The sequence below is a fragment of the Aotus nancymaae genome, unplaced genomic scaffold (assembly GCF_030222135.1).
Source record: "Aotus nancymaae isolate 86718 unplaced genomic scaffold, 86718_ANA_hifiasm-v0.15.2.pri h1tg000022l_1, whole genome shotgun sequence".
Classification (NCBI taxonomy): Eukaryota; Metazoa; Chordata; class Mammalia; order Primates; family Aotidae; genus Aotus; species Aotus nancymaae.
Window position 1 is genome coordinate 32,681,858 of NW_026988435.1, and position 15,933 is coordinate 32,697,790.

Below are 15,933 nucleotides of genomic sequence, written 5' to 3' on the forward strand. Positions count from 1 at the left end.
GAATCAAATAGCTGCCAAATATGTTAAGGAAATAAAAGATTTCATTGTTCCTTAAATTCTTTGTAGTAAGAAGGTATAACAGTGGAATCTGTTAGTCTTGTTTTGGTTCTGGAGCTTGGATTTCCTATGTTCTTTCTCATCTTTGTTCTGTATTTTCTTCCAAGCTCTTCTAAACTTATGACATGGAATTATCAAAGTTGGATTTGTTGATTTGGGAAGTAAAACATCTTTTTTGTTTGTTTATTTGTTTGAGACAGAGTCTTTGTCATCCAGTCTAGGGTACAGTGGCATGATCTTGGCTCACTGCAACCTCCGCCTCCTGGGTTCAAGCGATTCTCCTGCCTCAGGCTCCTGAGTAGCTGGGATTACAGGTGTGCACCACTACACCCAGCTAATTTTTGTATTTTTAGTAGACATGGGGTTTCACCATGTTAGCCAGGCTGGTCTTGAACTGCTGACCTCGTGATCCATCCATCTTGGACTGCCAAAGTGCTGGGATTACAGGCGTGAGCCACCGTGCCCAGCTATACCTTTTATTTTTGACCCTGGGTAGGTGAGTCTATAAATAACTTCTTCGAAGTTATCTAACAGTTCAGACTCTTCTCCTCTAAGCTTAACCTTAGTTTCATAATTTCAAATGTGGATTTAGATCCAGAAACTATAACAAAAGGTCCATGACTTAACTATATACTTTTTAATATTAGGAAAAGTAAATGAAAAATCTTGCCTCTATGGGACCTCACGTGTTGTAATAATCATGAGCGGCAAAAATGCTGTTGATTACCCCTTCCCCAGTTTTAAAAAAGCGATAGCATCTTTAGTTATATAATAGTTCTAATGTAAATTACCAGGTTATTTACTCATCATTTTTGGTGTTGCTATAAGCTCCTCTGCTACTTACCTTAGTTCAAACTTTTTTTTGTTTGCCATTTTCGTTCAGCCTTTTCAAAATGTTTGTGTACCTTATCCAGTCATACTCAAGGCTTTTCTTAAGGCTGAGATAAATAACTTTAGAAAATGTGATTATCAAATACAGATGTTTAAACAGTTATATTTAAGCCTGTAAAAGGTTAACGAAAATAACTTGGTCACGGAGTTTCTCTTCCTGGTTACTGTACTGAATTAAGTTTCAACAGACTTTTTGGTGTTAAGTTTCTTTTAGAAATATAGAATGATAGAAAAGCCATGGCTTTAGAAAGATTTTTTTTCCTAGGGAATCTCTACCTTAAATTTAAAATTGTTTTTAAAATAAAGACCCTTAAAGGAAAGTCAAAGATGTAGACACATGATACTGTTGGATCTTTGCTATCCTCTTGAAAAATTGAATGTAGGGTTCACCTAATTTCAGAAGAACACTCAAACTCTGGGTGTCTTAGGTATATTGTAACAGGAACTGATGGCTTAGGGGATTTTGAAGCTTGGTCTTAGGGAGCTTAGCTTTCTTAACTTAGGGAGTTAAGAAAGATGTCACAGTAAGAGGAATTTGCCTGTCTTCTGAGCCATTGAAGACCCTGCCCTGAAATTGAGTGAGGTGAAAGTAATTGACAGGTTGATGAAGGTGATGTTAGGCAGAAACAGTAAGGAGGCAAAGGTGGAAATTCCACATAGCCACTGAAAAAGGGAGAAGGCCGGTGTAGAGGAATGGGCTGGGCTACAGATCAGGGTACTGCTTTCATTAAAAGGCTGACAGTTGCCCATATGCACCATTCATGGTGTCCACTGGCCACCACTTGTGGCCGACCACACACACACCCTTGACTAACAGAACTATTAGTGAAATAATGGTTCTGATTAATTAAATATTATGGTTAATTGACCAGGAAAGTAGTTTTTGTTTGAAGACTTACTTCAAATAAATACCTTTTCGAATGTCCACATTCCTGTGTAAATTGATTATAATGATCATTATCTTTTACTTTGAGGCGTCATTCTTATTTTAAACATATCTAGGTTATGTTCTTGAAGGGACGGTCTTTTATTTCTGTTTTCATAGCACTTAGTGCATCCTCTGGCACAGCTAACACTTGTAAGAAGAACATTTGCCATTGTTCAATGAAGATAAAAAATGTATGGTAGCCTTTTTTTTAAAAGAAATTGAGGTGTTATTTATTGTACCCTTCATTGAGAATTAAAACACAACATAGTTCATTGAGACTTGAGGTAGATAAAATTGAGAATTAAAACAACATAGTTCATTGAGACTTGAGGTAGATAAAATTCCAGCTCTTTTGCAAACGTGGAACTTTATACAAAGTTATCTTCCGACTTCTGTTATATGTAGTGTTGTAGACCTGGCTCCATGATCAGATGTTCACCTTAGGTTTTTAAAAGTTTTTTTTTTCTTTAAATAAGTTATCTTTAAAGTTACATAATTTGATAAAGTCACAGCATCTTGTTTTATTTTCTGTATGATTTTGAAAATAAAAATGTAAAGTAGTAACTGTATCAAAACTTAAATTACGTACATTCATCAGAGAGCAGAAGTTATTTCCAAATTGAGGTATAGGAAGCTTTAAAATGCTTATTCTTTATCAGCACTAGTGAGTGAATTGGCAGTTTCAAACTTTTATTTTGAATGAAAACAGTAGTATTTCTAAGAATATAGAAAAATTCAGATGTAACACAGGAATCTAAATTTAGTATTAATAAATTAATAGAATTTTAGATTCTGGAAGGCTGGAGTGTTTTACTTTTTAGGTTTGCGAAATGTTAGAAGGTGCGTGATGGACGTTAGATGACATGAGTGTGCTGTTCTTGTCTGGTATAGTTGTTACACCAGACAAGAACAGCACACTCATGTCATCTGGGTAAAAAGGGATTGCTGACCACTTAGATGGTTTCCAGGATTAGGAGAAATGATTTTCAGAACACTAGAACCCTCTTCTGTAGTGCTTCAAGCTAATGAGAGCAAAGAGCAAGGTCTTTTCATTACTGTAGGTCGGCTGTATTGGCCATGTTTGTAGTTGCCATTCCTTGCTCTTTTTTGGCCTGTTGTCTTGCAGGTATGTTTTTGACTTCCAGAGGGCTGAGTTGGCCTCTTTATTGCCCCTCAGGGCTCTGGAAAAGTTGTCCAAGAACTTTTCTCTGAATGCTTGGCTCAGTGACATTGTCCCACATATGTTGAAATACGTAACTGGGCTGTGTTTGGAAGAAGATCTAGGTTGGGGTCCCCAACTCCTGGGTCGCAGAGCAGTAGGTGAGTGGCTGCCGAGTGAACATTACTGCCTGAGCTCCGTCTCCTGTCAGCTCAGCAGTAGCATTAGATTCTTGTAGGAGTGCGAACTCTATGGTGAACTGTGCATGCGAGGGGTCTAGGTTGTGCAGTCCTTATGAGACTCTTAATGCCTGATAGTTGAAACAGTTTCATCCTAAAACCATTGTGCTGGCCCATCTGTGGAAAAAATTGTCTTCCATGAAACCCATCCCTGGTGCCAGAAAGATTGGGGACTTCTGATCTAGATGATCTCTGATGTGTTTTTGTATTAAAAATAAGAAATCGTTCATTCAGCATTGTGTACTTGTGTTGGACCAGCTACTCTGTTACACCCGGTCTAACAGGTATGCTTGGGTTATGGCAGAGAACAAATCAGGCAAAATTGTGACATTTAAGCAGAGACCTAAAAGGTAAGGTGTTAGCTGGCTAAAGAGTAGAAGTCCAGATAGTGGGCACAGTGTATGTGGAGGCCCTGAAATCGGTAGGAGCTTGGTGTCTATGGAGCACGAAAGAAGAGGCAGTGAGGCTAGAGAATAGCAAGAGAGGGGGCAATGGCTTGAGATAAGTCTGGATTAATGGATGGAAAACCCAACTACATAGGACTTGAGGACGTATTAAGGATTTTGAAGTGATCATAAGTCATTTATTTGGAAGACAACATAGGGTTTTTGTTATGAAGAGACTACATTGGAGGGGATCAAGAGGGGCTTTAGGGGTTTAAGGCTTTTGTTAATATTATCACCATTAATAACAGCTAGTACTATTTCCTTACTGTAGACCCAGCACTGTGCTGTAAACCCTTTTCCCTTATCATCTCATATACACTTCAGAACATCTCAGTGAGGTGGTGGTCTATTTTATAGATGAGGGAACTGAGACAGTGAGGTTAAGCAACTTGGCTAAGGTCATATAGCTAGTAAGTGGTAGAGCTGGGATTTGAACCCAGATAATGTAAGATTCTAAATTCTGAGACTCTAAATCCTGAGTTGTTTGCCATGGGGCCTGTTTTTTTCAGTGCGTAGGTGATGGGCCATTAGGGGACTTGAAATTGAATGGATCACAACGGGGATTTAAAAAAAATTGAATGGAAAATATCAGACTACATGCATGTAATAAGCATAAATATTGACATGTGAAACTTTGTTTTTCTTTTTCTTTTGTATAACTATACGTGTACATGTGTGAGCTTGTGAGCTGTTACAGAAGGTTAAATAGGATTTGTCAGGCAGGTGCTGATGATGGCTTGGATTAGAATTGTCCTGGTGCAGATGGAGAGAGGTGGAGCTCACTGTTAAGAGGTAGAGGCAGTAGGACTCAGGAAGCAATTAGAGGTGCCCAGCTGAGGAAGAAATGAGGAATGAGTCCCAGATTTCTTGTGTGAAGAGCATCAATCATGGTGCATGCTGCATTCAGTCCACTTTAAGGGAGACTGATCCTTCTTAGAGGGGTCCTCCTGGGTGGCTGTTTTGCTACCTGAATCTCTAGTTTCTCTCACCTGCAGCTGATAGGACTTGGGGTTGGCATCTCACCCAGGGGCAGCAAATCTGTAAGCTGGCCGTAAACCCATGAGATGATGTGTTACCGAAAACTGCCTAAATAGATGTTGAGCAGAGAGTAAATTCTCTCTCTGGAATTTGAGGTGAGTAGTCAGCCAACTGGTGGCAGGGTGAGAAGCTACGGGCCACAGATGCATGTAGTTGGGCTACTAGCAGCTCTAGAGTAAAGGTGTAGGAATTATTTGTGTGGAGTCACCTTGGGATCCAAAGAACCTTTAGGTTTCAGTGTCTAAGGCCCAGAGTCATTGTCTTTCTGAAGCTCAGGTTCAGTTTTTTTTCCTTGCTTTCTGTGTGGGTCCGTTTCCTTATTCTGAAGTGTAACGTTTTAGTAATACCTGGTTCTCTGCATTACTGCAAGTGAGTCTTCATACTGTGCCTTCAGCTAGTACTAACTGGAGGCAGAATGATGGAATAGTTAAAAAATGGTCTGGTGGCAATTCCCCTTCTTTGTCTTATTGGTCTTTTGATGTTGGCCAAGATGCTTCTCACTGAGCTTGGTTTCCATATCTGTAAAATTGGGATGATAGAGGAGCATCATAGGGTTGTTGTGAGGCATTGAGAGAAGCTGTCTAGCACTTAGCTCAGTGCCTGGTGAAGAATTAGAGCTTAATGATTTGCCATTAATAGTTGACATCTTTAGGACAGTCTCTGGAGAGACTTAAATGTGTTTGTTAAACTATGGGAAGGAGCCAGCATAGAGGGAGACATATATATGAGACAGGGTATTAAGACAAGGTATTGGGTACCAGAGAAGCAGGAATGGCATGGGATTAAGACAGTACATTATGGATTGTTTTCAACAGAAGAGGGAACCTGGTGGAGGTGGTAGGAGGAGTATTTTTTTCTGATATTGAGTCCCAGTTATGGTGATTTACCAGGAGAGATGCTGATATCAGGAGGAGAAAGGTGGCAAGTTGGAAAGCTGTTACAGAGAACAGGAGACAGGGACATAGCAAAAAATTGGTAAACAGTACTGAGAGCCTGAGACTGCACATTGTGAATTTATAGTGACACCAGTCTGTGTGTTTCTACAGTGTTTTCTGGCAGTGCTGTGTTCAAAAGAATGATGAGCTACAAAAGTAAGGTTAGTATAGTTTAAAGGATGTGCATCCCAGATAGCAGGAAAGAATAAGGAGCCTGGGAGCTTGGGTACAGGGACATAATAGGACAGGAGGTCAGCCATGGAGTCCGGCTTGGTTGGGAGGGCATTGTGGTCTGGGCAGGGTGTATAGTCTTGAAGAAAGAAGAGGGCAGTGATCTCTGGTGCCATCCCCCAAAAATACATAACTCTTTTGATTGATGGTTTTCCCTATTATTCTTAACACTTAATTCCTTGTGTTGATAACTGAAGTATTAAGACTAACTGCTAAAAATAAATTTATATTCTTTTATGGTCCAAAACTGGAGTTAGAGCTAGTGTTTAATTTTGAAGTTACCGGTGATTTCATGTGGTATGCTGAATCAGTAAATAAGTTGTGTTCTTTAACCTTAAGGTAACGTTTAACTGCCCAATGAGGGATTTTAATTTTCATTGACTACTTCTGAGAAACTTAGTATTTCAGATATACTGAGGACTTTAAAAAGAAACACTAAGTGGAAGAGAATTTTTAAATGCTTATTTATTTTTATTTTTTTATTTTTTTGCGACTAAAACAGCCTGTCTTTGAGGTGAAATTCACCCATAATGTGGGTCTGGTCCATCTGAACTTCAGTAGTCCTTACTTCTTCTTTCATTTTTGCTTGGAGTGTGTGGCAAATCTGAAAGCAGTACCATTTACTCACTCACTGACCTTTTGAGGGCTTCCCATGTTTCGGGCAATAAGGTGTCAGAAGACCAGAAGTGAATGATGCAGGGATGATACCGTGAGGCATTACACAGATAAAGACCAATAAGCTCCTCACAGTATCATCTTTTCCGACCATAAGATGCTGGAAGAAAATATTAGAACTTCTCTTTTAATCTCTTACTTTGAATGTCTGTGTTTCTCAGAACATGCATATTAGGATAGTAGCACATGTCTGAAAAATATAGATAAGCATACATGTATTGGGGGTACTCTTCTTTTTGCCAATAGTGTGTATGTGATCAAAAAATATTTGGAGACTATTACATGTTAATATGTATTTAAAAATAAAGTTATTATAACTTTTACTTGTTTTTAGCATCTTGAGAAAAGCAAGTTTCTGCATTTGTTAAACCATGTTATTAATGAGGTAGTTTTACTTGCCTATATTTGTAGTGTGAAGTAAATCTTACTGTATAAAAAGACTGTTACCAAGATCTGGCTTGACACGTTTCAGTCATTTTTTTCTTTGCATTGGAGGAACTTTACCTTTTGTAGAACAGTGTCCCTTGTTATAAAACACTAAATTCACTTGCCATCTGTCAGTTGTTGAGGAATGGGACATGGAGAATGTGGAACAGCACATTCCTGTTTTACTATCAGTCTTTTCCAAAGTGTGACCTCTGGGGACCTCCCTTCTCACCTCTCTGGCTGTCTTTCCTCCCTTCTCTCTCTCACCTGTCTCAAAAACAATAGAATTGGAATGCCCCCAGAAATTCCCTGCTCCTATCTGTTTGCTCATAGTAGGTGGTTTCTCCATGTGAAATGTCTCACTTTCAGAGAGCCATGAAATTCTTGGTTCAAAAAGGTCGTCCTTCCCTCACCTCAAGAACATTTTCCCTAAAATTAGTTAGAAAAACTGCTATCAAGAATCTATTTTAAATGAAGTATATTGAATAAATGCTTCTAGGTTGTTCCTCTGGAGGTTTTTATTTTCATTTTTGTTTCAGTGAGTATGTATCTTATTCTATATTTGACAGTCATTTATTAACAAGATGTTTTTTAAGTGAAATCTTGCATGTGTGTTTGCAGGTTGATGACAATTAGAAGCATGCTTTCCACTGAACTTCCTGACACCATTTGTTATACAGAATGTCTGTGAGTGAGAACTCGGTTTTTGCCTATGAATCTTCTGTGCATAGCACCAATGTTTTGCTCAGCCTTAATGACCAGCGGAAGAAAGATGTGCTGTGCGATGTCACCATCTTTGTGGAGGGTCAGCGGTTCCGTGCTCACCGGTCCGTGCTGGCGGCATGCAGCAGTTACTTCCACTCGAGAATCGTAGGCCAGGCTGATGCAGAGCTGAGCATTACTCTTCCAGAAGAGGTGAGAGATCCATGTTTCTGATTATTTTAATCTACTTCTACTTAAGTGTCTTATGGTTCATAATGTTAAAAAATAAAGCACAGTCTCTTTTTCGGGTGGCTATGGAGCATTTCCCAGGTTCTGTAGCAACCCATTTTTTAAAATAGTTTTTTTCATGTAAAATCATTAATTTTGAATGTTGGTTAACAGTATTTATTGAGCAGTTGGATATAACATAACACCCACTGTTATGTTATTTTTGATGAAATGACCAAATCAGGGCATACCTAGTGGATTATAGGTAATTGGAAAAGTCATGATTTTGAGAGTCCATGCAGTGTGACATTCTCTTTCTAGGGGCCCTTTCCTGTGATCAGCAGCTGTAGCTAGGTGTATTAGTCTGTTCTCACGGTGCTAATAAAGACATACCTGAGACTGGGTAATTTTTAAAGGAAAGAGGTTTAATTGACTGACAGTTCCACATAGCTGGGAGGCCTCACAGTCGTGGTGGAAGACAAAGGAAAAGCAAAGGGACTTCTTGAGAGAACTTGTGCAGGGAAGCTTCCTCTTGTAAAACCATCAGATCTCCTGAGACTTATTCATTATCATGAGACTAGCATGGGAAAGACCCGCCCCCATGATTCAGTGACCTCCCATTGGGTCCCTCCCATGTGGGAATCGTGGGAGCTACAGTTCAAGATAAGATTTGGGTGAGGACACAGTCAAACCATATCACTAGGTTTAGGGTTCTATAAAACGTCCATTTTCCCAAGACATCTCCTATGAAAAGTAGTCACTCCGTAAGTGTTCTCTCTGTCTCCCCTTTCTTTCTTTCTTGACTTTGTCTTTATGTATTGAATAGAAAAAAGAAATAGTGTTGCATCATTTTTATAGAGCCTTGTTTTTACATACATCTTTTTCCCTGGCCTGTTGTGGAGCTTAGGCTAATAAATATTTGGGTCCTTGTTAATGTACTGCCTTTAAAAGGAGCTCTTGTTTGGGTGGGGCGTGCTGACTGTGTTGACTCTTAGCAGCGTCCCTTGCTGTATTTAGTTAGTAACTGCTACTAGCAGAGTATCAAGGCTGTGGGATTGGGACACAAATAAAAGTTAGGAGGAACATGGAGAAAGAATGTAGAAATTTTTTGTGTATGATAGGTCTGTGTGGGATGTTTCAATTGGATACAGTTGTATAAACTGTAAACTAAGTCTACAGTTTAACTCGTTGCTGTCCATTCATACTTCTGTGAAACTACAGCTACAGTTTTGGGAACAGATAGGTTGTCTGTCAGATTTGTGGCAGAGGTCAGGGTCAATGGTACAATACCAAGAAAATGGTTAAAAAAAAAAGGCCAATCTATGGGTAGCCATTGTTTTAAAAAAGGAATAACACCTTTTATAATGGAGATAAATTAATTATGGTTCATATTTTCAAATTATTAAATGAGACTTTCCAACTAAAGCAAAGTTTGATTTATGGATTTAGGAGGAAAGGTATGTGTGTATGCATCCATTCATTCTTTCTCATTTAATGTGTAAATCAAAAGTTTTCAAATATTTGAAGTGTTCCATTATAGTGACAGAGTCAAAATACCGTATAACTCACTGTCTTAAAGACCTTTTTAGATTATTTTAACTTATATAAAAATTTTAATTAAAATTTTTATTGAGTGTGTTAGGGTTCTCCAGAGGAACAGAACTTATAGGATATATGTATATATGAAGGGGGGTGTTTATTAAGGAGTATTGGCTTACGTGTTCACAAGGTGAAGTCCCACAATAGGCCACCTGCAAGCTGAGGAGGAAGGAAGCTAGTAGTGGCTCAGTCCGAGTCCAAAAGCCTCAAAAGTAGGGAAGACAACATTGCAGCCTTCATTCTGTGGCCAAAGGCCCGAGAGCCCCCGGCAAACCTCTGTTGTTAGTCTGAGAGTCCAAAGGCCAAAGAACCTGGCATCTGACGTTAAGGGCAGGAGGCATCCAGCAGGGAGAAAGATGAAAGCCAGAAGACTCAGCAAGTCACCTATCCCTTCTTCCTCCTTTTTTGTTCTAACCTCGCTGGCAGCCGATTGGATGGTGCCCATCCATATCGAGGGTGAGTCTTCCTCTCCCAGTCCACTGACTCAAATGTTAATCTTCTCTAGCAGTGCCCTCACAGACACACCCAGAAACAAGACTTTACAACCTTCAGTCCAATCAAGTTGACACTTAATATTAACCGTCACATTGACGTTTTCATGTACAGATGTAAGAAATTATGAAGAGTTCCTTTTCACTTTGTCTAGTGTCCCCCATTGATAACATTTTGGAAAATTATAGTATTGCAACCAGGATGTTGATTCAATCTCCCATAGTGTTCAGATTGCCATAATTTTGCTTCTACTAATGTCTGTGTGTGTGTGCGCACGTGCACGTGAGCATTAAGTTCTATATAATTTTATCTCCTGTGAAGGTTTGTGTGTCTACTACCATAGTTAAGATACTCAGCCAGGTGTGGGGGCTCACTCTGGTAATCCCAACACTTTGGGAGGCTGAGGCAGGCAGATGACTTGAGGTCAGGAGCTCAAGACCAGCCTGGCCAACATGGCAAAACCCTGTCTCTGCTAAAAATACAAAAATTAGCTGGATGTGGTGGCAGGCACCTGTGATCCCAGTTACTTGGGAGATTGAGGCAGGAGGATCCTTTGAACCTGGGAGGCGGAGGTTGCCGTGAGTGGAGATCACACCACTGCACTCCAGCCTGGGTGAGAGAGCAAGACTTTACCTCAAAAACAAAAACAAAAAACAAACAAAAAACAAAAAAAACTGAACTTGCCAACACACAAAGATTCCTGGTGTTGTCTTTTTATAACCACCAACATCTGCCTACACTTCATGCCCTCATTCCCTTGCTCCCTTCTTCCATTCCTAATTTATGGCAACCACCAATCTTTCTTCCTTTTCTAAAGTTTGGTCATTCCAAAAATGTTATATAAATGGAATCATGCAAAATATTACCTCTTAGGATTGATGTTGTTTGACTTAGCTGAGATTATCCAGGTTGTGCGGTATCAGCAATTTATTCCTTTTTATTGCTGAGTAATATTCCATAGTAAAGGATGTACCGTGTGTGTGTGTGTGTGTGTGTGTGTGTGTGTGTGTGTCTGTGTCTGTGTCTGTGTGTGTGTCTGTGTCTGTGTCTGTGTGTCTGTCTGGGTCTGGCTTTTTACCTATTGAAGGAAATCAGGCTAATTCCAGTTTTTGTCTATCACAAATAAAGTTGCTGTAAACATTTGTGAACTGGTTTTTGTGTCAATGTAAGTTTTCATTTCTCTGGTATAAAAGATCAGTAGTGCAGTTGCTGGGTCATATGGTAGTTGCATGTTTAGTTTTATAAGAAACTACCAAAGTTTTTTTTTTTTTTTTTTTTTTTTCCCAAAGTGTCTGTACCATTTTATATTCCCATTAGGTATGTGTGAGTGATTTAGTTTCTCTGCATTCTCATCAGCATTTGATGGTATCACTGCTTTTTATTTTAGCATTTAAAAAGCCTAAACATAGTTTAGGATGTTTTTAACAAGATCGCAAATATTAATAGTATTTTGACCACTCTTAGAAGAACTTAGTGGTTTCAAATTAATTTTGTACTTTTAACCCAGGATGAGGCTTTCTCTGTACTTCAGCTGGCTCCATTTGCTTCTCATTTTGCAGAGGCAGGTTTAATGTACATGTACAAGTTTCTACTTAAAAGTTTTGTTGGCCTGGCGCAGTGGCTCATGGGCACTTTGGGAGGCTGAGGCAGGTGAATCACCTGAGGTCAAAAGTTCAAGACTAGCCTGGCCAACATGGTGAAATCCTATCTCAACTAAAACAAAAAAATTGCAGGGTGTGGTGGCAGGCACCTGTAATCCCAGCTACTTCAGGAGGCTGAGGCAGGAGAATTGCTTGAACCTGGGAGGTGGAGGTTGCAGGGAGCCAAGATTGCATCATTGTGCTCCAGCCTAGATGAGAAGAGCAAAAATCTGTCTCAAAAAAAAAAAAAAAAAAAAAGTTTTGTTACCTCGAGTCCATGAATTTTTTCTGAAACAGTACTGAGGAATGATTTTTATAACTTCTCTTAGATCACTTTAAAAAATCTGAATCTTTAAAACTTTTACTGTTAAGAATTTTTGACAGAAAGTTAATATTTACCAGTTACTATGCATTTACCATGGATCAGGACTTCTTTGTAACTGCTTTACAGATACCGTTTTATATCCTTAAAAATTGTGCTTTTGTAGCATGTAGCAGTTGGAATACAGTGGCCATGTGGAGCTGGGCCAGCAGTAGACTCACTGTGTATGTGTAGCGGGTAGAATAGAATTTGAAGAATATTTTTTCTTCAGATTAAAGTGCCTATTTTATAATTATCACAAATAAGTTACACATCTCTCTATTCCTCTTCCACTTATCTTGTTTTTATATACTAGACAGCTTTCAAATGATGTGTTTGTTTTTATTTTGTGTATCAACAGGTGACAGTTAAAGGATTTGAACCTTTAATTCAGTTTGCCTATACCGCTAAACTGATTTTAAGTAAAGAGAATGTGGATGAAGTGTGCAAATGTGTGGAGTTTTTAAGCGTACACAATATTGAGGAATCCTGCTTTCAGTTTCTCAAATTTAAGTTTTTGGACTCCACTGCAGACCAGAAGGAGTGCCCAAGAAACAAATGCTTTCCATCACACTGCCAGAAAACAGAGCTTAAATTTTCACTTTTGAACCAGAGGGATCTAGAAACTGATGAAGCGGAGGAATTTCTGGAAAATAAAAATGTTCAGACTCCTCAATGTAAACTTCGCAGGTATCAAGGAAATGCAAAAGCCTCACCTCCTCTACAAGACAGTGCCAGTCAGACGTATGAGTCCATGTGCTTAGAGAAGGATGCTGCTCTGGCCTTGCCTTCTTTATGCCCCAAATACAGAAAATTCCAAAAAGCATTTGGAACTGACAGAGTCCGTGCTGGGGAATCTAATGTCAAAGACATTCATGCTTCTGTTCAGCCAAATGAAACGTCTGAAAATGAATGCCTGGGAGGAGTCTCGGAGTGTGGAGATTTGCAGGTGATATTAAAATGTGATGAAAGTAAATTAGCAATGGAACCTGAAGAAACGAAGAAAGAGCCTGCTTCTCAGTGCCCAACTGAAAAATCAGAAGTGACTCCTTTTCCCCACAATTCTTCCATAGACCCTCATGGACTTTATTCTCTGTCTTTTTTACACACATATGACCAATATGGTGACTTGAATTTTGCTGGTATGCAAAACACAACAGTGTTAACAGAAAAGCCTTTGTCAGGTACAGACGTTCAAGAAAAAACATTTGGCGAAAGTCAGGACTTACCTTTGAAATCTGACTCAGGCTCCAGGGAAGATAGTAGTCTTGCATCTAGTGACAGGAGTAGTGTGGAGCGAGAAGTGGCAGAACACCTAGCAAAAGGCTTCTGGAGTGACATATGCAGCACCGACTCTCCTTGCCAAATGCAGTTATCACCTGCTGTGGCCAAAGATGGCTCAGAACAGATCTCACAGAAACGGTCTGAGTGTCCCTGGTTAGGTATCAGAATTAGCGAGAGTCCAGAACCAGGTCAGAGGACTTTTACAACATTAAGTTCTGTCAACTGCCCTTTTATAAGTACACTGAGTACTGAAGGCTGTTCAAGCAATTTGGAAATTGGAAATGATGATTATGTTTCAGAACCCCAGCAAGAACCTTGCCCATATGCTTGTGTCATTAGCCTGGGAGACGACTCTGAGACAGACACCGAAGGAGACAGTGAATCCTGTTCGGCTAGAGAACAAGAATGTGAGGTGAGCAGGACTGTAGTTTTTAATTCATTATTTTAACAGTGATTACTTGGGATTTACTCTGGATCAGCTCCCTTTGCGTCATTAGGGTTATGATCAGGTTCAGGGAGTAGAGAGGAAACTCATACAAAGTTAATTGTAAGACTGTGTGATAGGGCTGGGCGTGGTGGCTCATGACTGTAATTGCAGCACTTTGGGAGGCCGAGGCAGGTGGATCACTTGAAGTCAGGACTTTGAGACCAGCCTGGCCAACATAGTGAAACCCCATCTCTACAAAAATTTGCTGGGTGTGGTGGCAGGTGCCGTAATCCCAGCTACTAGGGTGGCTGAGGCAGGAGAATTGCTTGAATTTGAGAGGCAGAGGTTTCAATGAGGCGGGTTCACGACACTGTACTCTAGACTGGGAGACAGAACAAGACTCCATCTCAAAAAAAAAAAAAAAAAAACTGTGCGATGAATACGAATGAAGTCTGAAGGACTTCTGTGTTCAATTCTAGTAGGTATATTTATATTAACCATAAAGTAGGTTCACACATCGGTCATTTAATTGTTTAAATCAAATGCTATGTCCCAAGAGGAAAAAGAATAATGATTCTGTGGTCATAACATGATAAGTCTCGGAAAAATGGAGCATATATTTAGTCTTGCTAATTGCTAAGGACCTCTAAACCTGGGACATGTCACTGAGCAATGGTTTAACAGTGACTAGTTGTAGGAATGTGGCTTCTAGTGGAGTAAAGTTTTCTTGGATCCAGTTTTTCATGGCCATTGATTTTTTGTTTTTTAATTTTCCTTTAGCCATTTCAACTATTGATAAATGTCTTAATTTAGCATGAGTTGCATGTAGCTGGTATGATATTAAAGCAAGCTTGATTTGTGTATTCTGTACATAAAAGTTTGTATTTGATAGCTCCTTTCTGTAAAATATTACTTATAAGTCCAGTAATGATATGGGCCTGTTAGTTCCTTCCAAAAATATATTTATTTAAATGATTTTTAAAATATTTTATATGATTTTGCTGCCTTTTAGTAGTTGAATTTTCTCTTTATAATCACAATTTACATTCTTTTTAAAAATTATTTTTCTATTTTATCCATTGCATTTCTTCCCTTTGTTGGGCTTTATTTTTTTTATTGTGGTAAGAATACTTAACATGGGCTCTACCCTTATAACAAATTTTTAAGTGCATAATACGGTATTGTTAAGTATAAGCACAATATTGTACAGCAGATCTCTATAACTTATTCTTTTGTAACTGAAACTTAACCCATCCAATTGCAGTTCCCCATTTTTTCCTTCTCCCCAGCCCCTGGCAACCACCATTCTACTCTCTGTTTCTATGAATTTGACTGTTTTATCTCCTTTGTATGAGTGAGATCATGTTGGATTTACTCTCCTCTGTGTCCGGCATATTTCGCTTAGCATACTGCCCTCCAAGTTCTCTATATTGTAGCAAATGGCAGGATTTCTTTCTTTTTATCAGGCTGAATAGTATTCCTTCATGTATATACACCACATTTTCTTTATTCATTCATCCATCCATGTACATTTAGGTTGTTTCCATATTGCGGCTATTGTGAATAATGCTGTAACAAATATGAGAGTGCAGGCTGGGCACAGTGGCTCATGCCTGTATTCCCAACACCTTGGGAGGCTGAGGAGGGTGGATTGCCTGAGTCCAGGAGTTTGAGACCAGCTTGGGCAACATGGCGAAACCCTGTCTCTACATAAAGTACAAAAATTAGCCAGGCATGGTGGCATGTTCCTGTAGTCCCAGCTACTTAGGAAGCTGAGGTGAGAGGATCACTTGAACCCAAGAAGTTGAGACTGCAGTGAGCCATGATTGCACCAGTGTACTCCTGCATGACAGAGACTCTGTCTCCAAAAAAACAAGAATATGTGTAGATGAGTGCAGATATTTCTTTGAGGTGTTGATTACAATTCATTTGGATAAATACTCAGGAGTGAGATTGCTGAGACATACGGTGCTGTGATTTTTAATTGTTTGGGGAACCTTCATACCGTTTTCCATGACACCTGCACTATTTTCCCACAGGTGTACAAGGATTCCAATTTCTCCACATCCCATTCTTTGGCATTTTCTTTGGTTTCGTAGCTGTTAGATGACAAAGCTTTGAAAGAGGCTTTCTTTTTTAAAAATAGTCTTGTCTTTGGAAGGAGATGGATTGGTG

General features: G+C 39.3%; 1 protein-coding gene across 6 annotated transcripts in view; it reads left to right on the plus strand.

The window, feature by feature from the left end:
* The window catches only part of BACH1 (BTB domain and CNC homolog 1), a 115,999-nt gene that overhangs the window by 84,292 nt on the left and 15,774 nt on the right, over window positions 1-15,933 (plus strand). For all 6 annotated transcript variants that reach the window (XR_010343927.1, XM_064380088.1, XM_012446658.3 and 3 more), the window contains exons 2-3: window positions 7,647-7,940; window positions 12,409-13,743. Coding sequence is in view for 5 of the 6 variants with exons in the window: in XM_064380088.1 (XP_064236158.1) it covers window positions 7,707-7,940; window positions 12,409-13,743 (1,569 nt within the window). In the remaining variant the exon portion in view is untranslated. The remainder of the gene's footprint in view (window positions 1-7,646; window positions 7,941-12,408; window positions 13,744-15,933) is intronic.